This window comes from Oncorhynchus gorbuscha, linkage group LG03, assembly GCF_021184085.1.
Source record: "Oncorhynchus gorbuscha isolate QuinsamMale2020 ecotype Even-year linkage group LG03, OgorEven_v1.0, whole genome shotgun sequence".
NCBI lineage: Eukaryota > Metazoa > Chordata > Actinopteri > Salmoniformes > Salmonidae > Oncorhynchus > Oncorhynchus gorbuscha.
In genome coordinates, this window is record NC_060175.1 from 13,536,535 (window position 1) to 13,563,237 (window position 26,703).

Consider the following 26,703-nt stretch of genomic DNA (forward strand, 5'->3'; position numbering starts at 1 on the left):
GATAGTGTGTGTTGTTGTTAACATACATGTTGTTGATAGTGTATGTTGTTGTTAACATACATGTTGTTGATAGTGTGTTGTTGTTAACATACATGTTGTTGATAGTGTGTTGTTGTTAACATACATGTTGTTGATAGTGTGTGTTGTTGTTAACATACATGTTGTTGATAGTGTGTTGTTGTTAACATACATGTTGTTGATAGTGTGTTGTTGTTAACATACATGTTGTTGATAGTGTGTGTTGTTGTTAACATACATGTTGTTGATAGTGTATGTTGTTGTTAACATACATGTTGTTGATAGTGTGTTGTTGTTAACCTACATGTTGTTGATAGTGTGTTGTTGTTAACATACATGTTGTTGATAGTGTGTTGTTGTTAACATACATGTTGTTGATAGTGTGTGTGGTTGTTAACATACATGTTGTTGATAGTGTATGTTGTTGTTAACATACATGTTGTTGATAGTGTGTGTTGTTGTTAACATACATGTTGTTGATAGTGTATGTTGTTGTTAACATACATGTTGTTGATAGTGTGTTGTTGTTAACATACATGTTGTTGATAGTGTGTTGTTGTTAACATACATGTTGTGATAGTGTATGTTGTTGTTAACATACATGTTGTTGATAGTGTGTTGTTGTTAACCTACATGTTGTTGATAGTGTGTTGTTGTTAACCTACATGTTGTTGATAGTGTGTTGTTGTTAACCTACATGTTGTTGATAGTGTGTTGTTGTTAACCTACATGTTGTTGATAGTGTGTTGTTGTTAACCTACATGTTGTGATAGTGTATGTTGTTGTTAACATACATGTTGTTGATAGTGTGTTGTTGTTAACATACATGTTGTTGATAGTGTGTTGTTGTTAACATACATGTTGTGATAGTGTATGTTGTTGTTAACATACATGTTGTTGATAGTGTGTTGTTGTTAACCTACATGTTGTTGATAGTGTGTTGTTGTTAACCTACATGTTGTTGATAGTATGTTGTTGTTAACCTACATGTTGTTGATAGTGTGTTGTTGTTAACCTACATGTTGTTGATAGTGTGTTGTTGTTAACATACATGTTGTGATAGTGTGTTGTTGTTAACATACATGTTGTTGATAGTGTGTTGTTGTTAACATACATGTTGTTGATAGTGTATGTTGTTGTTAACATACATGTTGTGATAGTGTATGTTGTTGTTAACATACATGTTGTTGATAGTGTGTTGTTGTTAACATACATGTTGTTGATAGTGTATGTTGTTGTTAACATACATGTTGTTGATAGTGTGTTGTTGTTAACATACATATTGTGATAGTGTATGTTGTTGTTAACATACATGTTGTTTACAGTGTGTTGTTGTTAACATACATGTTGTTGATAGTGTATGTTGTTGTTAACATACATGTTGTGATAGTGTATGTTGTTGTTAACATACATGTTGTGATAGTGTATGTTGTTGTTAACATACATGTTGTTGATAGTGTGTGTTGTTGTTAACATACATGTTGTGATAGTGTATGTTGTTGTTAACATACATGTTGTTTACAGTGTGTTGTTGTTAACATACATGTTGTTGATAGTGTATGTTGTTGTTAACATACATGTTGTGATAGTGTGTTGTTGTTAACATACATGTTGTTGATAGTGTGTTGTTGTTGACATACATGTTGTTGATAGTGTATGTTGTTGTTAACATACATGTTGTTGATAGTGTGTGTTGTTGTTAACATACATGTTGTTGATAGTGTACAGTGCCTTGCGAAAGTATTCGGCCCCCTTGAACTTTGCAACCTTTTGCCACATTTCAGGCTTCAAACATAAAGATATACAAAAAAACTGTATTTTTTTGTGAAGAATCAACAACAAGTGGGACACAATCATGAAGTGGAATGACATTTATTGGATATTTCAAACTTTTTTAACAAATCAAAAACTGAAAAATTGGGCGTGCAAAATTATTCAGCCCCCTTAAGTTAATACTTTGTAGCGCCACCTTTAGCTGCGATTACAGCTGTAAGTCGCTTGGGGTATGTCTCTATAAGTTTTGCACATCGAGAGACTGACATTTTTTCCCATTCCTCCTTGCAAAACAGCTCGAACTCAGTGAGGTTGGATGGAGAGCATTTGTGAACAGCAGTTTTCAGTTCTTTCCACAGATTCTCGATTGGATTCAGGTCTGGACTTTGACTTGGCCATTCTAACACCTGGATATGTTTATTTTTGAACCATTCCATTGTAGATTTTGCATCATTGTCTTGTTGGAAGACAAATCTCCGTCCCAGTCTCAGGTCTTTTGCAGACTCCATCAGGTTTTCTTCCAGAATGGTCCTGTATTTGGCTCCATCCATCTTCCCATCAATTTTAACCATCTTCCCTGTCCCTGATGAGTTCAATTTTGGTTTCAACTGACCAGAGCACCTTCTTCCACATGTTTGGTGTGTCTCCCAGGTGGCTTGTGGCAAACTTTAAACAACACTTTTTATGGATATCTTTAAGAAATGGCTTTCTTCTTGCCACTCTTCCATAAAGGCCAGATTTGTGCAATATACAACTGATTGTTGACCTATGGACAGAGTCTCCCACCTCAGCTGTAGATCTCTGCAGTTCATCCAGAGTGATCATGGGCCTCTTGGCTGCATCTCTGATCAGTCTTCTCCTTGTATGAGCTGAAAGTTTAGAGGGACGGCCAGGTCTTGGTAGATTTGCAGTGGTCTGATACTCCTTCCATTTCAATATTATCGCTTGCACAGTGCTCCTTGGGGTGTTTAAAGCTTGGGAAATATTTTTGTATCCAAATCTGGCTTTAAAGTTCTTCACAACAGTATCTCGGACCTGCCTGGTGTGTTCCTTGTTCTTCATGATGCTCTCTGCGCTTTTAACGGACCTCTTAGACTATCACAGTGCAGGTGCATTTATATGGAGACTTGATTACACACAGGTGGATTGTATTTATCATCATTAGTCATTTAGGTCAACATTGGATCATTCAGAGATCCTCACTGAAATCCTGGAGAGAGTTTGCTGCACTGAAAGTAAAGGGGCTGAATAATTTTGCACGCCCAACTTTTCAGTTTTTGATTTGTTAAAAAAGTTTGAAATATCCAATAAATGTCGTTCCACTTCATGATTGTGTCCCACTTGTTGTTGATTCTTCACAAAAAAATACAGTTTTATATCTTTATGTTTGAAGCCAGAAATGTGGCAAAAAGTCGCAAAGTTCAAGGGGGCCGAATACTTTCGCAAGGCACTGTATGTTGTTGTTAACATACATGTTGTTGATAGTGTATGTTGTTGTTAACATACATGTTGTTGATAGTGTGTTGTTGTTAACATACATGTTGTTGATAGTGTGTTGTTGTTAACATACATGTTGATAGTGTATGTTGTTGTTAACATACATGTTGTTTACAGTGTATGTTGTTGTTAACATACATGTTGTTGATAGTGTGTTGATGTTAACATACATGTTGTTGATAGTGTGTTGTTGTTAACATACATGTTGTTGATAGTGTATGTTGTTGTTAACATACATGTTGTTGATAGTGTGTTGTTGTTAACATACATGTTGGGATAGTGTATGTTGTTGTTAACATACATGTTGTTGATAGTGTGTTGTTGTTAAGCTACATGTTGTGATAGTGTATGTTGTTGTTAACATACATGTTGTTGATAGTGTGTTGTTGTTAACCTACATGTTGTGATAGTGTATGTTGTTGTTAACATACATGTTGTTGATAGTGTGTTGTTGTTAACCTACATGTTGTGATAGTGTATGTTGTTGTTAACATACATGTTGTTGATAGTGTGTTGTTGTTAACATACATGTTGTTGATAGTGTGTTGTTGTTAACATACATGTTGTTGATAGTGTATGTTGTTAACATACATGTTGTTGACAGTGTGTTGTTGTTAACATACATGTTGTTGACAGTGTGTTGTTGTTAATATACATGTTGTTGACAGTGTGTGTTGTTGTTAACATACATGTTGTTGACAGCGTTCTACTTCTCAGCCACTCAGTCATCACAAGGCTGTGGAACAGTTATATGATTATGCTCAAACGAATGGAATATTTAGACTATACATCAAATGGGCTGTTTCGCCATCATTCGTTCTGGGAATTATTTCTATGTTAAGCGTCTCTGGAGCAATGTCCCATTAACCCATATGTTGGAAGGAGCATCCGAGCGTTATTACCGTGATATTCATGTGTGTTACCCCCTGCACGTAGCCTTGCATATCACACCACTGTCTATTCTGACCACTAATAAAGCATGTCGCTAAAATTAGCTTTAGCTGTCTGGATGGAAAGTTTGTTGTTTGTTTGCCCTATTCCTTACGTCCGGGTCCTGCGTCCCCTATTCATAACTTCCGGGTCATGCGTCCCCTATTCATAACTTCCGGGTCATGCGTCCCCTATTCATAACTTCCGGGTCATGCGTCCCCTATTCATTACTTCCGGGTCAAGCGTCCCCTATTCATTATTTCCAGGTCCTATGTCCATTAGTCATTACTTCAGGGTCCTGCATCCCCTATCCATTACTTCAGAGTCCTGCATCCCCTATTCATTACTTCAGGGTCCTGTGTCCACTATTCATTACTTCCATGTCCACTATCCATTACTTCAGAGTCCTGCATCCCCTATTCATTACTTCTGAATCCTGCGTCCACTATTCAATACTTCAGGGTCCTGTGTCCACTATTCATTACTTCCAAGATCAGCGTCCACTATTCATTACTTCAAGGTCCTGCGTCCACTATTCATTACTTCAGGGTCCTGCGTCCACTATTCATTACTTCCAAGATCAGCGTTCACTATTCATTACTTCCATGTCCTGTGTCCACTATTCATTACTTCAGGGTCCTGTGTCCACTATTCATTACTTCAGGGTCCTGTGTCCACTATTCATTACTTCAGGGTCCTGCGTCCTGTCCTGTGTCCACTATTCATTATTCATTACTTCAGGGTCCTGTGTCCATTATTCATTACTTCAGGGTCCATTATTCATTACTTCCAAGACTATTCATTACTTCAGGGTCCTCATTATTCATTACTTCCACTATTCATTACATGTCCTGTGTCCATTTCATTCATTACTTTCATTACTTCAAGGGTCCTGTCCTGTCCACTATTCATTACTTCCAAGATCAGCGTTCAGGGTCCTGTGTCCACTATTCATTACTTCAGGGTCCTGCGTCCATTATTCATTACTTCAGGGTCCTGTGTCCACTATTCATTACTTCAGGGTCCTGCGTCCATTATTCATTACTTCAGGGTCCTGTGTCCATTATTCATTACTTCAGGGTCCTGCGTCCATTATTCATTACTTCAGGGTCCTGTCCATTACTTCAGGGTCCTGTCCATTATTCATTACTTCAGGGTCCTGTGTCCACTATTCATTACTTCAGGGTCCTTCCATTATTCATTACTTCAGGGTCCTGTGTCCACTATTCATTACTTCAGGGTCCTGTGTCCATTATTCATTACTTCAGGGTCCTGTGTCCACTATTCATTACTTCAGGATCCTGCGTCCATTATTCATTACTTCCAAGATCAGCGTCCACTATTCATTACTTCCATGTCCCCTATTCATTACTTCAGGGTCCTGCATCCCCCATTCTTCTGCCCTCTGTCCTGCTTCGTTTAAATGCTAAGAGCGTCTATCTCTCTTTCACTTCTTGCTTTCTCCTGCTAAATATGTTAGTCAGTCTCTCTTTTGCCCTCATTGCTCTGATTCTCCCTAAATGACTCCCTCTTTTCCCTTTCCTTGCTCTCATCTCTCTCAGTCTCTCTCTGTCCCTCGGGACCAAGACGTTACCCGTATCGCAGTGTTTTTTCCATGGCAAAAATGTAAGCAATTCTTTATAATGCATAGATTTCTATTGAACTCTCAGTTCTACGGGGTTACCTATGTAGGGGCTAGGGGTCGAACCGGAGTTCAGCGCGTGTTTGCTAATAAGTCCTGCTAATGCTGTCAGAGGAGAGCCTGCTCCAGCAGACTGATGTATACTCTACAATACAGTGAATGAACTTGCCCTTCTGTGGCATTGAAAAGTCTAGTGCATTTATGTAATGATGGCTATAGTCACTCTCTTAGGGCAGGTTCAAACCACTTCCTGTTAAACTAATTTTAGCACGACTTCAGCAAGTGCATTCAAAGGCAGACAGTTTTAGTTTCATTTGGACGATACAATCGTAACTCCACTCTATGTCGTCTGAAGGTAATCTAGATAATGTTGTCCCTTTTGAGGCTATTGCTGGTGGTCATCAAAGAGTCAGGCTCAAAGACACAAAAACTCCCTCGGCTCCCAATCCCTTAGACTCATATTGTCAGAAACACTGTGGAATCGACGGCTTAGCTTGTTAGGGACATGCGGATTTGTGATTTTTTTCCCGGCCTCTCCATGTACCGCTTTGGGGAGAATTCCCAGCTCGTCCCATGGTTAAGCTCCCTGCCGAGTGGCATTGTGTTGTGTCTCATCCGGACTCAGCAGATGGTATGGCCATGTAATCAGCGTTTTTAGTGGCTCGTGTGTAGGCCAGGGGACATGTTGGTACGGTGGCGTCTCGGGGATGCCAGGGCAGTCTGAAGATCACTCAATACGACAAGCCCTCTGGAAAGGATATTAGCTGAAGCTCCTGAAACTGGAACATAAAAATGTTCTGTACCTGTGGCAATAGAGCCCCTTGTCGGATCGTGAAACTACATGCCAGTACACTCACATTAAGTACCATGCTCTACACAAGTTTTTTAATGTTGTGTTTTCTCACATTAAAAACCATAGCTTATGTGAATGAACATGAAACCCATGTATGACTTCTCTTTAAGCAGGTCGGTAATAGATGCTTTGCAGCACCATGTTTCTAATATGGCAGTGTCTATCTACCACCATACTTCTAGTGGCCTTGAAAATATACAGCTCGCCCCCCTAGTCAGATCAGACTCTCACCAAGTAACTCACTTAACTAGGAATCCTACTCTAGCTTGTTCCGTTTCTAATACCAGCTCTCTGGGAAGGCTTTGGTTTCTGAGCTAACGTTACTGTACTACAGTCTGTAGGCCTATAACATGAATGTCATTGCTCCAACCATGTGTTATCCTCATCCATCCTTGAATAGGAAAACCCTATCCATTTAAGAGATCCCAAGTGCTCTGGTATTACACTATCCTCTTATAAACAAAGCATGAATTCAGTCCTGAAGTATGTGGCCAAATTCTCCTTTGGATCTCTGGGTAGAGATCCCTGTTAGCTGTCCCAGTGCGTAGAGATCCCTGTTAGCTGTCCCAGTGGGTAGAGATCCCTGTTAGCTGTCCCAGTGGGTAGAGATCCCTGTTAGCTGTCCCAGTGGGTAGAGATCCCTGTTGGCTGTCCCAGTGGGTAGAGATCCATGTTAGCTGTCCCAGTGGGTAGAGATCCCTGTTAGCTGTCCCAGTGGGTAGAGATCCCTGTTAGCTGTCCCAGTGGGTAGAGATCCCTGTTAGCTGTCCCAGTGGGTAGAGATCCCTGTTAGCTGTCCCAGTGGGTAGAGATCCCTGTTGGCTGTCCCAGTGGGTAGAGATCCCTGTTAGCTGTCCCAGTGGGTAGAGATCCCTGTTATCTGTCCCAGTGGGTAGAGATCCCTGTTAGCTGTTGGCTGTCCCAGTGGGTAGAGATCTCTGTTGGCTGTCCCAGGGGGTAGAGATCCCTGTTAGCTGTCCCAGTGGGTAGAGATCCCTGTTAGCTGTCCCAGTGGGTAGAGATCCCTGTTGGCTGTCCCAGTGGGTAGAGATCCCTGTTAGCTGTCCCAGTGGGTAGAGATCCCTGTTAGCTGTCCCAGTGGGTAGAGATCCCTGTTAGCTGTCCCAGTGGGTAGAGATCCCTGTTGGCTGTCCCAGTGGGTAGAGATCCCTGTTAGCTGTCCCAGTGGGTAGAGATCCCTGTTAGCTGTCCCAGTGGGTAGAGATCCCTGTTAGCTGTCCCAGTGGGTAGAGATCCCTGTTAGCTGTCCCAGTGGGTAGAGATCCCTGTTAGCTGTCCCAGTGGGTAGAGATCCCTGTTAGCTGTCCCAGTGGGTAGAGATCCCTGTTGGCTGTCCCAGTGGGTAGAGATCCCTGTTAGCTGTCCCAGTGGGTAGAGATCCCTGTTATCTGTCCCAGTGGGTAGAGATCCCTGTTAGCTGTTGGCTGTCCCAGTGGGTAGAGATCTCTGTTGGCTGTCCCAGGGGGTAGAGATCCCTGTTAGCTGTCCCAGTGGGTAGAGATCCCTGTTAGCTGTCCCAGTGGGTAGAGATCCCTGTTAGCTGTCCCAGTGGGTAGAGATCCATGTTAGCTGTCCCAGTGGGTAGAGATCCCTGTTAGCTGTCCCAGTGGGTAGAGATCCCTGTTAGCTGTCCCAGTGGGTAGAGATCCCTGTTAGCTGTCCCAGTGGGTAGAGATCCCTGTTGGCTGTCCCAGTGGGTAGAGATCCCTGTTAGCTGTCCCAGTGGGTAGAGATCCCTGTTAGCTGTCCCAGTGGGTAGAGATCCCTGTTAGCTGTCCCAGTGGGTAGAGATCCCTGTTAGCTGTTGGCTGTCCCAGTGGGTAGAGATCTCTGTTGGCTATCCCAGTGGGTAGAGATCCCTGTTAGCTGTCCCAGTGGGTAGAGATCCCTGTTAGCTGTCCCAGTGGGTAGAGATCCCTGTTAGCTGTCCCAGTGGGTAGAGATCCCTGTTAGCTGTCCCAGTGGGTAGAGATCCCTGTTAGCTGTTGGCTGTCCCAGTGGGTAGAGATCTCTGTTGGCTATCCCAGGGGGTAGAGATCCCTGTTAGCTGTCCCAGTGGGTAGAGATCCCTGTTAGCTGTCCCAGTGGGTAGAGATCCCTGTTAGCTGTCCCAGTGGGTAGAGATCATTGGGTAGTGATTCCTGTTAGCTGTCCCAGAGGGTAGAGATCAGTGGGTAGTGATTCCTGTTAGCTGCCCCAGTGGGTAGAGATCAGTGGGTAGTGATTCCTGTTAGCTGTCCCAGTGGGTAGAGATCAGTGGATAGTGATTCTTGATAGCTGTCCCAGTGGGTAGAGATCAGTGGGTAGTGATTCTTGATAGCTGTCCCAGTGGGTAGAGATCAGTGGGTAGTGATTCCTGTTAGCTGTCCCAGTGGGTAGAGATCAGTGGGTAGTGATTCCTGTTAGCTGCCCCAGTGGGCAGAGATCAGTAGCTGCTGCTGAATCATGACGTCGTTGATGTCACTTGGTATTGTGACCCTCTGGGAAAGTGTTTTTGCCGCAACTGAAGAGAGGACGATTACACAGTGAAGAGGAGCTCAACCATCAGGCTGCTGCACTTGTCAGCATCTCTGTCGCACCATGGGCCAATCAAAATATGGTATTTGGAATCTGGAAGTCTTTGTTGTTGTCACTCTGTTCTCTCAGTAAATAAAGTCTTTGTTGACCATGGAACCAAATAGGAAGCCATTGCAAACCAAGAGATTCAACTCAAGTTTTATGCACACAATCATTTTTTATCCTGATCTACATCAGCCTCAGACGAGAGATTAGGCAACTTCCGTCACTCAGACAGACGGGATTAAAGCCCTCATCTCATCCTGATGCTGTGTTCATGTTTGATTTGCATTAGTAACTCTTCCTTCATTTCAACCCAACAAGACACATCTTCTAAATAAAGTCATGAATATAAAATATGACACTTCCTTAAAGCCAAAGCAGCCAATAATAATTGAATGACAAATTAATAGACCATTGCACTGACATGCATAAGAGCAAATAGTTAGTAAGTTGGTTGGTATATGTTGCAATGTTTATACTCTACAGACGCAATTATGTTTATGTTTGTTAGGGTGTTCTTTGCAATCCCACCTGGTTTGTTATGTCTGCCGATGGTATTTGTTATGTCTGCTGATGGTATTTGTTGTCTGCTGATGGTATTTGTTATGTCTGCTGATGGTATTTGTTGTCTGCTGATGGTGTTTGTTATGTCTGCTGATGGTATTTGTTGTCTGCTGATGGTATTTGTTGTGTCTGCTGATGGTATGTGTTATGTCTGCTGATGGTATTTGTTGTGTCTGCTGATGGTATTTGTTGTCTGCTGATGGTATTTGTTATCTGCTGATGGTATTTGTAATGTCTGCTGATGGTATTTGTTGTCTGCTGATGGTATGTGTTATGTCTGCTGATGGTATTTGTTGTCTGCTAATGGTATGTGTTATGTCTGCTGATGGTATTTGTTGTCTGCTAATGGTATTTGTTGTCTGCTGATGGTATTTGTTGTCTGCTGATGGTATTTGTTATGTCTGCTGATGGTATGTGTTATGTCTGCTGATGGTATTTGTTGTCTGCTGATGGTATGTGTTGTCTGCTGATGGTATTTGTTGTGTCTGCTGATGGTATGTGTTGTCTGCTGATGGTATTTGTTGTTTGATGATGGTATTTGTTGTCTGCTGATGGTATGTGTTGTGTCTGCTGATGGTATGCGTTATTGCTGCTGATAGTATTTGTTGTCTGCTGATGTGTGTCAAATCGGAGGGCATGTTGTCCGGTCCCCTGACAGTCTCTATGGGGGTGCCACAGGGTTCAATTCTCGGGCCGACTCTTTTCTCTGTATATATCAATGATGTTGCTCTTGCTGCGGGCGATTCCCTGATCCACCTCTACGCAGACGACACCATTGTATACACTTTCGGCCCGTCATTGGACACTGTGCTATCTAACCTCCAATCGAGCTTCAATGCCATACAACACTCCTTCCGTGGCCTCCAACTGCTCTTAAACGCTAGTAAAACCAAATGCATGCTTTTCAACCGATCGCTGCCTGCACCCGCATGCCCGACTAGCATCACCACACTGGATGGCTCCGACCTTGAATATGTGGACACCTATAAGTACCTAGGTGTCTGGCTAGACTGCAAACTCTCCTTCCAGACCCATATCAAACATCTCCAATCGAAAATCAAATCAAGAATCGGCTTTCTATTCCGCAACAAAGCCTCCTTCACTCACGCTGCCAAGCTTACCCTAGTAAAACTGACTATCCTACCGATCCTCGACTTCGGCGACGTCATCTACAAAATTGCTTCCAACACTCTACTCAGCAAACTGGATGCAGTTTATCACAGTGCCATCCGTTTTGTCACTAAAGCACCTTATATTACCCACCACTGCGACTTGTATGCTCTAGTCGGCTGGCCCTCGCTACATATTCGTCGCCAGACCCACTGGCTTCAGGTCATCTACAAGGCCATGCTAGGCAAAGCTCCGCCTTATCTCAGCTCACTGGTCACGATGGCAACACCCATCCGTAGCACGCGCTCCAGCAGGTGTATCTCATTGATCATCCCTAAAGCCAACACCTCATTCGGCCGCCTTTCGTTCCAGTACTCTGCTGCCTGTGACTGGAACGAATTGCAAAAATCGCTGAAGTTGGAGACTTTTATCTCCCTCACCAACTTCAAACATCAGCTATCCGAGCAGCTAACCGATCGCTGCAGCTGTACATAGTCTATAGGAAAATAGCCCGCCCATTTTCACCTACCTCATTCCCATACTGTTTTTATACTGTTTTTATTTATTTACTTTTCTGCTCTTTTGCACACCAATATCTCTACCTGTACATGACCATCTGATCATTTATCACCCCAGTGTTAATCTGCAAAATTGTATTATTCGCCTACCTCCTCATGCCTTTTGCACACATTGTATATAGACTGCCCATTTTTTTCTACTGTGTTATTGACATGTTAATTGTTTATTCCATGTGTAACTCTGTGTTGTCTGTTCACACTGCTATGCTTTATCTTGGCCAGGTCGCAGTTGCAAATGAGAACTTGTTCTCAACTAGCCTACCTGGTTAAATAAAGGTGAAATAAAAAAATAAATAAAAAATGGTATGTGTTATGTCTGCTGATGGTATTTGTTGTCTGCTGATGGTATTTGTTGTCTGCTGATGGTATTTGTTGTCTGCTGATGGTATTTGTTGTCTGCTGATGGTATTTGTTGTCTGCTGATGGTATTTGTTGTGTCTGCTGATGGTATTTGTTGTCTGCTGATGGTATTTGTTGTCTGCTGATGGTATTTGTTGTCTGCTGATGGTATGTGTTGTGTCTGCTGATGGTATGTGTTATGTCTGCTGATGGTATTTGTTGTCTGCTGATGGTATGTGTTATGTCTGCTGATGGTATTTGTTGTCTGCTGATGGTATGTGTTATGTCTGCTGATGGTATGTGTTATGTCTGCTGATGGTATTTGTTGTCTGCTGATGGTATTTGTTGTCTGCTGATGGTATGTGTTGTCTGCTGATGGTATGTGTTGTGTCTGCTGATGGTATGTGTTGTCTGCTGATGGTATGTGTTATGTCTGCTGATGGTATTTGTTGTCTGCTGATGGTATTTGTTGTCTGCTGATGGTATTTGTTGTCTGCTGATGGTATTTGTTGTCTGCTGATGGTATTTGTTATGTCTGCTGATGGTATTGTTATGTCTGCTGATGGTATTTGTTGTCTGCTGATGGTATTTGTTGTCTGCTGATGGTATTTGTTATGTCTGCTGATGGTATTTGTTGTCTGCTGATGGTATTTGTTATGTCTGCTGATGGTATGTGTTATGTCTGCTGATGGTATTTGTTGTCTGCTGATGGTATTTGTTGTCTGCTGATGGTATTTGTTGTCTGCTGATGGTATGTGTTGTATCTGCTGATGGTATGTGTTATGTCTGCTGATGGTATTTGTTGTCTGCTGATGGTATTTGTTGTCTGCTGATGGTATGTATTGTATCTGCTGATGGTATTTGTTATGTCTGCTGATGGTATTTGTTGTCTGCTGATGGTATTTGTTATGTCTGTTTGTGGTAGCATCAAAGTGTTGTCGATTACAAGAGGCTAAAGTAGAGTGAATTTACGTTTCTTCAAATCAAAATTAAATCTAGAATTGGTTTCCTATATCGCAACAAAGCATCCTTCACTCATGCTGCCAAACATACCCTTGTAAAACTGACCATCCTACCGATCCTCAACTTCGGCGATGTCATCTATAAAATAGCCTCCAACACTCTACTCAACAAACTGGATGCAGTCTATCACAATGCCATCCATTTTGTCACCAAAGCCCCATACACTACCCACCATTGCGACCTGTACGCTCTCGTTGGTTGGCCCTTGCTTCATACTCGTAGCCAAACCCACTGGCTACAGCTCACTGGTCACCATAGCAGCACCCACTCATTGCACACGCTCCAGCAGGTACAGTATATCTCACTGGTCACCCCCAAAGCCAATTCTTCCTTTGGTCGTCTTTCCTTACAGTTCTCTGCTGCCCATGACTGGAACGAACTGCAAAATCTCTGAAGCTGGAGACTCATATCTCCCTCACCAGCTTTAATCACCATCTGTCAGAGCAGCTCACAGATCACTGCACATGTACATAGCCTATCTGTAAACAGCCCATCTATCTATCTACCTCATCCCCATACTGTATTTATTTATGTATCTTGCTCCTTTGCACCCCAGTATCTCTACTTGTACATTCATCTTCTGCACATCTACCATTCCAGTGTTTAATTGCTATATTGTAATTACTTCGCCACCATGGCCTATTTATTGCCTTAACTCCCTATCTTACCTCATTTCCACTCACTGTATATAGACTTTTCTGTTTTCTTTTGTTATACTGTATTATTGACTGTATGTTTGTTTATTCCGTGTGTAACTCTGTGTTGTTGTGTGTCGAACTGCTTTGCTTTATCTTGGCCAGGTCGCAGTTGCAAATGAGAACTTGTTCTCAACGAGCCTACATGGTTAAATAAAGGTTAAATGAAAATAAAGAAAATAAAAAAATACCCATCCACTTCAATAATATACTTGCTAACGACATTGTCTCCGCTGATTCATATCATCCTATCAACGAGTCATTATGATACAGTGTTATATAAAGAGTATTGAGTCCCTCCCAGGTGACAGTCAGTAAGTGCTCTATGTGCCTCTCTTTATAACGTTCCCACACAGCTGTATCGAGTGATTCCCTCAGCCTCAAACTACCTCCTAAAATGTTCCAGCTTGCCCAGATACATCAGATAAAACATTTAAACAATTACTGTCTTCTCTGCTCTCCTCAGAGAGAGGGAGCCTTACTTCATTGTGACCCGATTAGGAATACAGCAAGGTTGTGCAGATTGTTGTTTATCCAGACAGACGGCAGTGTCCACAGGTGACATTAACCATCGCCCACGCCCCCCTTCCTCTCACAGGAAGACGGCTGCTAGTTATTACACATCTCTCTCTCTCTCTCTCTCTCTCTCTCTCTCTCTCTCTCTCTCTCTCTCTCTCTCTCTCTCTCTCTCTCTCTCTCTCTCTCGATTTATTTTAATCCCACACGTCCCTTTAGTTTTCCCTCTGTCACTTTCTCTTACACATGTATTACTCACACAAACACACACTCTTCCCCTGTCACACACACACACACACACACACACACACACACACACACACACACACACACACACACACACACACACACACACACACACACACACACACACACACACACACACACACACACACACACACACACACACACTCTTCCCCTGTCATACACACACGCACTCTTCCCCTGTCATACACACACACACACACTCTTCCTCTGTCATACACACACTCACTCTTCCTCTGTCATACACACACTTTTCCCCTGTCATACCAACACACCCACACACCCACCCACACACCCACCCAACACACCCACCCACCCAACACCTCCACCCACCCACGCACCCAACCTCCCACCCACCCACACACCCACACACCCACCCAACACACCCACCCACCCAACACACCCACCCACCCACGCACCCAACCACCCACCCACCCACACACCCACCCACCCACCCAACACACCCACACACCCACCCAACACACCCACCCACACATTGGTGTCCTTCAGTACGAACCAAAAATAATATGGTCCTCCAGACATGGTCATTTTTTCCTCATTTGTGTTTCGCCTGCAATGCCGGTGAAATATCCTGTCATTAGTGAATAACAGATTGAACGTAATACAATCCTAACATCCCATTTCCCCTCTCTGCTCTCTTCTCTCTCCCTCTCTCTTTAGACTATGCTGACTGTTCTGCTCTCTTCTCTCTCCCTCTCTCTTTAGACTATGCTGACTGTTCTGCTCTCTTCTCTCTCCCTCTCTCTTTAGACTATGCTGACTGTTCTGCTCTCTTCTCTCTCCCTCTCTCTTTAGACTATGCTGACTGCAATCTCCATGAGTGCCATTGCCACCAATGGTGTTGTTCCAGGTGGGTGAACATGCGTTGGCATCCGGCCTTGCTATTGGGACTACTACTTCTACTAAAGAGCTGGTTTTGGCTCAAAAATGCATATCCATCATTTTAGCCCTAGCAACGCTATAATATTAGTCACGTCCAGACTCCTGGGACCCCACATGAAACTTATATGGCTGTGTTTATATGATTAGAGATGGTATCTAATAATCATGTCTCATCCTGGCTTTACTCACCCCTTGGTTAGCTGAGATCAGAGGTGAGAGGAAATGACATGCTTGGGCAGTAGAGTAACAATGTAGCCAACATTTTGTGGTGTAAATCTGGGTCATGTTCATTAGGCACCAAATGTAGAAAATGGGCTGAAATAGGGAGGGACTGCCTGGACATGTCCAATAAGAAACGCTCATTTTCATTTCCCAAAGTCAGAGACCCTGCTCTGATTGGAGAATAGCAGGGTTTGGGTCATTTACATTTAACATGACATGAAATACAGTGATGCTGTAAAAGACGAAATTCACACACATCATTCCAAATCCATATAATTTCAAATCAGTTAATTTGAGATGCAGTTTGTATACAAACTGTAATTTAAAAGTACAATATGTCAAGAGTGTGTGTATTTATTTGCTGTCTGCAGCTGGAGGCTCCTACTACATGATCTCCCGTTCTCTGGGGCCTGAGTTTGGGGGTGCCGTGGGCATTTGTTTCTACCTGGGAACAACGTTTGCTGGAGCCATGTACATCCTGGGGTCCATCGAACTCTTACTGGTAAGAACCTGGGCTTGAAATAATTATCTTTATATCTATCCAGCTCTCTCTATCTCTCTCTTTCTATCTCTCTCTATCTCTCTCCCTCTCTTTCTATCTCTCTCTATCTCTCTCTCCCTCTCTTTCTATCTCTCTCTCTCCCTCTATCTCTCTCACTCTCCCTCTGAATGTGTGTATCTGTCTGTTTATCTTTCCTTCCATCTGCCCATCTCGCTCTCTTTTTCATCTCTCTTTCCATCTGCCCATCTCGCTCTCACTTTCATCTCTCTTTCCATCTGCCCATCTCACTCTCTCTTTCATCTCTCTTTCCATCTGCCCATCTCGCTCTCTCCTTCATCTCTCTTTCCATCTGCCCATCTCGCTCTCTCCTTCATCTCTCTTTCCATCTGCCCATCTCGCTCTCTCTTTCATCTCTCTTTCCATCTGCCCATCTCGCTCTCTCCTTCATCTCTCTTTCCATCTGCCCATCTCGCTCTCTCTTTCAATCTGCCCATCTCACTCTCTCTTTCATCTCTCTTTCTGTCTGCCCATCTCGCTCTCTCCTTCATCTCTCTTTCCATCTGCCCATCTCGCTCTCTCTTTCATCTCTCTTTCCATCTGCCCAACTCGCTCTCTCTTTCCATCTGCCCATCTCGCTCTCTCTTTCAATCTGCCCATCTCGCTCTCTCTTTCATCTCTCTTTCCATCTGCCCATCTCGCTCTCTCTTTCATCTCTCTTTCAAAATGCCCATCTCACTCTCTCTTTCATCTCTCTTTCCATCTGCCCATCTCGCTCTCTCTTTCATCTCTCTTTCCATCTGCCCATCTCGCTCTCTCTTTCAAAATGCCCATCTCGCTCTCTCTTTCATCTCTCTTTCCGTCTGCCCATCTCGCTCTCTCTTTCATCTCTCTTTCCATCTGCCCATCTCGCACTCTCTTTCATCTCTCTTTCCATCTGCCCATCTCGCTCTCTCTTTCATCTCTCTTTCAATCTGCCCATCTCGCTCTCTCTTTCATCTCTCTTTCCATCTGCCCATCTCGCACTCTCTTTCATCTCTCTTTCCATCTGCCCATCTCGCACTCTCTTTCATCTCTCTTTCCATCTGCCCATCTCGCTCTCTCTTTCAATCTGCCCATCTCGCTCTCTCTTTCATCGCTCTTTCCATCTGCCCATCTCGCTCTCTCTTTCATCTCTCTTTCCATCTGCCCATCTCGCACTCTCTTTCATCTCTCTTTCCATCTGCCCATCTCGCTCTCTCTTTCATCTCTCTTTCCATCTGCCCATGTCCCTCTCTCTTTCATCTCTCTTTCCATCTGCCCATCTCGCTCTCTCTTTCCATCTGCCCATCTCGCTCTCTCTTTCATCTCTCTTTCCATCTGCCCATCTCGCTCTCTCTTTCATCTCTCTTTCCATCTGCCCATCTCACTCTCTCTTTCATCTCTCTTTCCATCTGCCCATCTCGCTCTCTCTTTCCATCTGCCCATCTCACTCTCTCTTTCATCTCTCTTTCCATCTGCCCATCTCGCTCTCTCTTTCATCTCTCTTTCCATCTGCCCATTTTGCTCTCTCTTTCATCTGTCTTTCCATCTGCCCATCTCGCTCTCTCTTTCTGTCTGCCCATCTCGCTCTCTCCTTCTTATGTTCAGTCCTGTCTTTGTGCATGTCCTCTTGTCCCTCTTAATTTGTCTGTCTTTATTTCTCTTTATCCTGCTGTGATGCTATTTTCTCCCTCTCCAACTGTCCACAATGAATTCTAATAAATATAAAGATCATTCATCGTTGTCTGTCCCCCTCCCTCTCTTTTTCCACACTGAATCCTCCTCTCCCTGTCGCTCCTCTCTCTTGGATTAAGAGCTGAGTAATTATGTAAATTCTGCATAAAGGAGAGATAAGGCCATTGACAGAATAATGAGACCATTCATAGAAACTGCCATCACTTTGGTCCAGTGTTATCTACACACTAGGGGTGCATCTCAATTGTATTTCCTTGATTCCACGCCTCCTCTTTCCTTGTCTTCCTCTCAATATGCATTGGAGGTCTGAGGTTTCTCCACTCAGACTATCTCCTCTCACACATTTTGACAAGAGAGCGAGGCGAGAGCACGCAATGACATCACTATCACCAAAAGTGACAACAGTGACACATCAAAGGCTGTGAGTGTGACAGGCTTGTGATGCTGAAAATACAGCGACCATTATACCTGCGCACTCCCATGTAGGAGAGCACACTTTTTGTAAAACACAAAGACAGAAGTCACACACAGCATGATGTTAAAGAGTAAGCAGCCTGTTCACTCAGACATAATAAGCCAGTTGATCCCTATCGTTATTTTCAGAGATAGCTAGCTAACAGCAGCAAGCGAGCTGCAATAAAATAAAATGAAAACAGTTCCACTCACCAAATGATGATAATTTGAAACTTAACTTCTTGTTGAAAGTTAATCTTGAAAGGGAGAATTTAAGAAATTAGCAACAACATCCTATTTGATAACACCTGCTGCTGCACACTAGCCTACAACAAAACCTAGCAGAACCGTAGGAGAACTGCTACACACTAGCCTACAACAAAACCTAGCAGAACCGTAGGAGAACTGCTACACACTAGCCTACAACAAAACCTAGCAGAACCGTAGGAGAACTGCTACACACTAGCCTACAACAAAACCTAGCAGAACCGTAGGAGAACTGCTACACACTAGCCTACAACAAAACCTAGCAGAACCGTAGGAGAACTGCTACACACTAGCCTACAACAAAACCGTAGGAGAACTGCTACACACTAGCCTAAAACAAAACCTAGCAGAACTGTAGGAAAACTGCTACACACTAGCCTACAACAAAACCTAGCAGAACCGTAGGAGAACTGCTACACACTAGCCTACAACAAAACCTAGCAGAACCGTAGGAGAACTGCTACACACTAGCCTACAACAAAACCGTAGGAAAACTGCTACAAGCCTAAAACAAAACCTAGCAGAACTGTAGGAAAACTGCTACACACCTACAACAAAACCTAGCAGAACCATAGGAAAACTGCTACACACTAGCCTACAACAAAACCTAGCAGAACCGTAGGAAAACTGCTACACACTAGCCTACAACAAAACCTAGCAGAACCGTAGGAAAGCTGCTAGGCAGAACTGTAGGAAAACTGCTACACACTAGCCTACCACAAAACCTAGCAGAACTGTAGGAAAGCTGCTACACACTAGCCTACCACAAAACCTAGCAGAACCGTAGGAGAACTGCTACACACTAGCCTACAACAAAACCTAGCAGAACCGTAGGAGAACTGCTACACACTAGCCTACAACAAAACCTAGCAGAACCGTAGGAGAACTGCTACACACTAGCCTACAACAAAACCGTAGGAAAACTGCTACACACTAGCCTAAAACAAAACCTAGCAGAACTGTAGGAAAACTGCTACACACTAGCCTACAACAAAACCTAGCAGAACCATAGGAAAACTGCTACACACTAGCCTACAACAAAACCTAGCAGAACCGTAGGAGAACTGCTACACACTAGCCTACAACAAAACCTAGCAGAACCGTAGGAAAGCTGCTACACACTAGCCTACAACAAAACCTAGCAGAACTGTAGGAAAACTGCTACACACTAGCCTACCACAAAACCTAGCAGAACTGTAGGAAAGCTGCTACACACTAGCCTACCACAAAACCTAGCAGAACTGTAGGAAAACTGCTACACACTAGCCTACACACTTGTTCTCAACTAGCTTACCTTAAAGGTGAAATAACAAATTTAAAAATGTAAAAAACAAATAAAAATGTGATTGGTTGATTCCACTGTAACTTCCTGATGTATTGAGATGCTGCTTCAATATATCCACAGAATTGTCCTTCCTCATGATGCCATCTATTTTGTGAAGTGCACCAGCCCCTCCTGCAGCAAAGCACCCCAACAACATGATGCTGCCATCTTTGTGCTTCATGGTTGGGATGGTGTTATTTCGCTTGCAAGCCTCCCCCTTTTTCCTCCAAACGTAACGACGGTCATTATGGCCAAACAGTACTATTTTTGTTTCATCAGACCAGAGGACATTTCTCCAAAAAGTACAATCTTTTTCCCCGTGTGCAGTTGCAAACCGTAGTCTGGCTTTGGAGCAGTGGCTTCTACCTTGCTGAGCGGCCTTTCAGGTTATGTCGATATAGGACTTGTTTTACTGTGGTTATAGATAATTTTAAGCTTGTGTCCTCCAGCATCTTCACAAGGTCCTTTGCTGTTGTTCTGGGATTGATTTGCACTTTTCGCACCAAAGTATGTTCATCTCTAGGAGACAGAACGTGTCTCCTTCCTGAGCAGTATGATGACACAATAAGTGCCATGGTGTTTATATGTGTGTACTATTGTTTGTAAACTTCCAACTTTAACTTTTTAAAACAGCATCTAAATGTGGGATACTTAGTCAGTTGCACAAGTGAATGCATTCAACTGAAATGTGTCTTCCACATTTAACCAAGCCCCTCTGAATCAGATAATTATTTTTATTTTACCATGTAAATTGACTGAGAACACATTCTCATTTACAGCAACAACTTGGAGAATAGTTACAGGGGAGAGGAGGGTGATGAATGAGCCAATTGGAAGATGGGGATGATTAGGTGACCATGATGGATTGAGGGACAGATTGAGAATTTAGCCGACACCAGTGTTAACACCCCTACTATTACAATCAGTGTCATGGGATCTTTAGTGACCACAGAGATTCAGGACACCCATTGAATTAACATCCCATCCTAAATACAGCACCCTGTCCCAAATCACTGCCCTGGGGCATTGGGATATTTTTTTAGACCAGAGAAAAGAGTGCTTCCTACTGGCCCTCCAACACCACTTCCTGCATCATCTGGTCTCCCATCTAGGGACAGACCAGGGACAACCCTGCTTAGCTTCAGAGGAACGCCAGGAGTGGGATGCAGGGTGGTATGCTGCTGGCAACTAATGATGGGGCAATTACAGGTTTTATGATTTCATTAACGGCAAAGTTATTTTTCTATTTGTATATTTTTAGACCCGTGATAAGATATAATGGTGATTAATTTAGAACAGGAATCCCATGCTTGGGTTGTTCAACCCTCTATTTGAAAGGGTTTAATGGGAGTGTCGGATTCTGTGTTTCTGCAGTTGATTTAGTTCTCACTCTCCCCCCCATAGGTCTACATCCTCCCCCAGGCAGCCATCTTTAAGATGGAGGGTCTGGAGGGGGCCGAGGCGGAGGCAGCGATGCTTAACAACATGCGTGTGTACGGCACCATTGTGCTCAGTTTCATGGCCACGGTGGTGTTTGTGGGGGTCAAGTACGTCAACAAGTTAGCCTTGCTCTTCCTGGCCTGCGTCATCCTGTCCATTCTGGCTGTGTATGCCGGAGTCATCAAGACTGCCATCGAGCCACCTGACTTCCCGTAAGGAACCCTACTGTTTAATTAGCCTGGTTCCAAGTCTGTTTGTGCTGTCTTGCCAACTCCTACGGTCATTGTCACATGAGAATGACCATAGGAGTTGGATAGAAAGCAAAGACAGGTCTGGGACGAGGCTACTCTTCAATATTGGGGCTGCTCCAAACTTGAAGAATATAGGTGTGATGTGAATTATGTTTCATGTAAATCATTTATCGATCGATTTTTGGCAGATATGGGGGATTTGGTGTTTAAGACTGTAAATGGCAGACACATTCATGCCATGCTAGAAATATACACATTAAAACACATGTTCACCCATTTTAAGATTATTTGAAGTACAGTATATTTAAAATCTAAATGATATTCACAGCACATAAGCAGATGGGTTAAATAGAACATATTCATCTTGTGTGACATTTTCAGTAGGGAGGACTCTACTGTTCAATATGGGGACCGTTACCCACAGACTTGTGCTAGCTCTCAAAGCCAATGCCTAGGCTTCGGCTCAGGTGGCTAACTCAGTCTAAAGAGTTGGACGGGCTTCGAATCCCGGTCTGTCACACTGACACACTAACACATCTCCCCTGCTACGCAGAGTGTGTCTGCTGGGTAATCGCCCGCTGATCTCCAAAGGGTTCGACGTGTGCGCCAAAACATTGGAGAGTGGCAACGGCACGGTCACCACCAAGCTGTGGAGCGTCTTCTGCGACTCGCCCTTCCTCAACGCCACCTGCGACGAGTACTTTGTCAACAACAACGTGTCCTTCATCCAGGGCATCCCTGGTGTCATGAGTGGCATCCTCAAAGGTGAACAAACGCAAGCTATTGGTCCTCCGTGGCTCAGTTGGTATAGCTTGCAACACCAGGATCGTGGGCTTGATTTCCGCTGTGGTCACCCATACGTAAGATGTTTGCAAGCATGACTGAAGGTCGTTTTGAATGAAAATAGTTTGCTAAAATGCTAATGTTATGTTACTATATTATTATAATAGCCACAAAATAATAGCTATCTACTTCTTCTTTCTAAACAGTTACACATACAGCACAATTGTTCTGGTCCCTCTAGACTCAGGTCACTGTATCTACAGTACACATGCTTACACACACTTGCAGGAAACATACTACAATTTCTTTACTTGGAATTTCTGTTAGCCCTCTTGGGTTTCTAAGATCTTGTTCTCCTGGAACTTAAGGTCAAGCCATTTTAAATTATATTGATGTATCTAATCTCTCTCTCTCTTCATCTCCCTTACCTTCCCCTCTCTCTCCCTTTCCTCCCTCTTTCCCTGTTTCCTTCTCCTTCCCCCCTCTCTTTTTTCCTCTCCCCCCACCCCCTCACACACAGAGAACCTATTTGGGAATTACCTGGAGAAGGGGGATCTAGTGGCTAAGAAGGGGATTGCGACCGTGGAGGGCCCTGATGACACTCTGACCAACTCCAACCGTTATGTCCTGGCCGACATCACCAGCTTCTTCACCCTGCTGGTCGGAATCTACTTCCCCTCCGTCACAGGTCAGCTGACAGGAAGCGGATGATGCAAAGAGGAAGAGACAGAGGGTTGACTCTCAAAAGTAATTTTGCTTTTATTCCTCGTATCCTCAAAGGGTGAATTCACCAAAGGTTAATCTCGAGGAGGATAGAGGACACAAGCAATCGAGGGAAAATACTTTTGAGGTTCAGCCTTTGTGTTGTTTTGTGTGTTTTGTTTTTCTATCTGGGGGTTTATGGGAGATTTACATCAATTCGTTGAAAGATTGAAAGTATTAAAGTAAAAGATTCATCTGATGTCAGAATTTCTTCAACACAAAAAAGCAGCTGTTTGTTATTAGAAGGATAATGTTGTTGTGTTGTTCAGTTGTAGTAATTTGACAAAATGAGAGTTCCTTCTACAGTGACCTCTCTACTTGTGTGTCACAGGGATCATGGCCGGATCAAACCGCTCAGGAGATCTACGCGACGCTCAGAAGTCGATCCCCATCGGCACTATCATGGCCATCACCACTACCTCAATAGTGTGTATCCTTGTTTTATTTTTTATTTAACCTTTATTTAACTATCCTTATATTGGTCCACTTCTGAAGTCAGTGGGCTAGTGCACGCTACTAATAGCTGTGGATCACATGTTATCTGTCAATAGTAAATGACCTCTATTTTATACAAAAATTTTGGGTATTTTACTTTCCAACATAAATACATACAAGTTAGGTTGAATTGAATTGAGCCAATGGCCTCAAGCTTGTTACTGTATGTTACGAATGATATCCATGTTGCTCTTCATCTTCATCTCAACTGACCATTACAGGACAAAGTAATCAATCATGTATAAAAATACATCAGACATAACCCAACAATAACCGCTCTGTCGAACCATCATTACCTCAATGCAGCACTGTAAACTCAGTGTGCAGATATCAAACAGATATGTGAGGATATGTCCCTATGTGCTAGATCTGTCTGTCTGTCTGTCTGTCTGTCTGTCTGTCTGTCTGTCTGTCTGTCTGTCTGTCTGTCTGTCTGTCTGTCTGTCTGTCTGTCTGTCTGTCTGTCTGTCTGTCTGTCTGTCTGTCTGTCTGTCTGTCTGTCTGTCTGTCTGTCTGTCTGTCTGTCTGTCTGTCTGTCTGTCTGTCTGTCTGTCTGTCTGTCTGTCTGTCTGTCTGTCTGTCTGTCTGTCTGTCTGTCTGTCTGTCTGTCTGTCTGTCTGTCTGTCTGTCTGTCTGTCTGTCTGTCTGTCTGTCTGTCTGTCTGTCTGTCTGTCTGTCTGTCTGTCTGTCTATTTTCCTTAATGTGACCTTTTTATAGACATGTCAGCTGTGATCCTGTTCGGGGCCTGTATCGAGGGAGTGGTCCTTAGAGACAAGTAAGTAATGGATAATAAGTTCACATTTCTGCAAAATTGTTTCAATATTTCTCAGTCAACCTTTTCCAGTGCTGAGATACTTGGTGAGGGAGGCCATTTAACTGAAAAAGTTTTTAAACATTTTGCAACGGAAAAGGAAAATTATCACTTTTAATTGCAGTATTAGACCAGGTTGTCCCTCCATGTTTCAGTCAGTTTTCTTCAGTTTGGTTTCTAATGAGTAGGATCCTGGTAATTGGCTCTCCTAGCTTTCTCCATTTCTGATTGGCTGGTTGTCATGTCCATCTCCCTCAGGTTTGGGGAGGGCGTCAATGGCAACCTGGTCATTGGCACCTTGGCCTGGCCGTCCCCGTGGGTTATTGTCATTGGCTCCTTCTTCTCCACCTGTGGGGCGGGGCTTCAGAGCTTGACGGGTGCTCCGCGTCTCATGCAGGCCATCTCCAGGGACGGTGTCGTGCCCATCCTACGGGTCAGTCTGTCATTGTCAACATTCTAGCATTTAACACTGATCTGGGACCATTAGTTATGATCTGGGACCATTAGTTATGATAACTCTGTCAACATTCTAGCATTTAGCACTGATCTGGGACCATTAGTTATGATCTGGGACCATTAGTTATGATAACTCTGTCAACATTCTAGCATTTAGCACTGATCTGGGACCATTAGTTATGATCTGGGACCATTAGTTATGATCTGGGACCATTAGGTATGATAACTCTGTCAACATTCTAGCATTTAGCACTGATCTGGGACCATTAGTTATGATAACTCTGTCAACATTCTAGCATTTAGCACTGATCTGGGAGCATTAGTTATGTTGGTTTGTCAACACATCTCATATCAGTCTCAGGTGACATTGATCACTACCAAAACTCCTCAGTAGTATCCACATTCAACCTGCCTTGAAATAATGGAGGAACTACTGTTAGTTAAATCTGTATTCCATCTAACATCTGTGTGGGATGTGTCCTCCCAGGTATCTCTATTCCATCTAACATCTGTGTGGGATGTGTCCTCCCAGGTATCTCTATTCCATCTAACATCTCTGTGTGGGATGTGTCCTCCCAGGTATCTCTATTCCATCTAACATCTCTGTGTGGGATGTGTCCTCCCAGGTATCTCTATTCCATCTAACATCTCTGTGTGGGATGTGTCCTCCCAGGTATCTCTATTCCATCTAACATCTCTGTGTGGGATGTGTCCTCCCAGGTATCTCTATTCCATCTAACATCTCTGTGTGGGATGTGTCCTCCCAGGTATCTCTATTCCATCTAACATCTCTGTGTGGGATGTGTCCTCCCAGGTATCTCTATTCCATCTAACATCTCTGTGTGGGATGTGTCCTCCCAGGTATCTCTATTCCATCTAACATCTCTGTGTGGGATGTGTCCTCCCAGGTATCTCTATTCCATCTAACATCTCTGTGTGGGATGTGTCCTCCCAGGTATCTCTATTCCATCTAACATCTCTGTGTGGGATGTGTCCTCCCAGGTATCTCTATTCCATCTAACATCTCTGTGTGGGATGTGTCCTCCCAGGTATCTCTATTCCATCTAACATCTCTGTGTGGGATGTGTCCTCCCAGGTATCTCTATTCCATCTAACATCTCTGTGGGATGTGTCCTCCCAGGTATCTCTATTCCATCTAACATCTCTGTGGGATGTGTCCTCCCAGGTATCTCTATTCCATCTAACATCTCTGTGGGATATGTCCTCCCAGGTATCTCTATTCCATCTAATATCTCTGTGGGATGTGTCCTCCCAGGTATCTCTATTCCATCTAACATATCTGTGGGATGTGTCCTCCCAGGTATCTCTATTCCATCTAACATCTCTGTGGGATGTGTCCTCCCAGGTATCTCTATTCAATCTAACATCTCTGTGGGATGTGTCCTCCCAGGTATCTCTATTCCATCTAACATATCTGTGGGATGTGTCCTCCCAGGTATCTCTATTCCATCTAACATCTCTGTGGGATGTGTCCTCCCAGGTATCTCTATTCCATCTAACATCTATGTGGGATGTGTCCTCCCAGGTATCTCTATTCCATCTAACATCTCTGTGGGATGTGTCCTCCCAGGTATCTCTATTCCATCTAACATCTCTGTGGGATGTGTCCTCCCAGGTATCTCTATTCCATCTAACATCTCTGTGGGATGTGTCCTCCCAGGTGTTTGGCCATTCCATGGGCCTTGCTAACATCTATCTGTGAGATTGGGATCCTCATTGCCTCTCTGGACGCAGTGGCCCCATCCTCTCCATGTGAGTGTCTATGAGCCAGACCAGGAGTTGTTCCCCAACTCTGGGTCCTAAGTTACAGAATATAACTATTTGGACAGTTAAAAAACTCTGGGTCCTAATATTTACAGCCTATGATTAGGGCCCAGAGTTTTCCTGATGAAATCACATGACCAGGTACAACTCTTG

General features: G+C 43.5%; 1 protein-coding gene across 1 annotated transcript in view; it reads left to right on the top strand.

Moving 5' to 3' along the window:
• Positions 1-26,703, top strand: part of slc12a5a (solute carrier family 12 member 5a) — a 280,430-nt gene that overhangs the window by 224,186 nt on the left and 29,541 nt on the right. Inside the window, 10 exon segments of the mRNA XM_046339260.1 lie at positions 15,199-15,253; positions 15,879-16,009; positions 21,171-21,418; positions 22,011-22,222; positions 22,761-22,928; positions 23,334-23,432; positions 24,216-24,273; positions 24,568-24,742; positions 26,447-26,460; positions 26,462-26,542. Coding sequence (XP_046195216.1) covers positions 15,199-15,253; positions 15,879-16,009; positions 21,171-21,418; positions 22,011-22,222; positions 22,761-22,928; positions 23,334-23,432; positions 24,216-24,273; positions 24,568-24,742; positions 26,447-26,460; positions 26,462-26,542 — 1,241 coding nt within the window.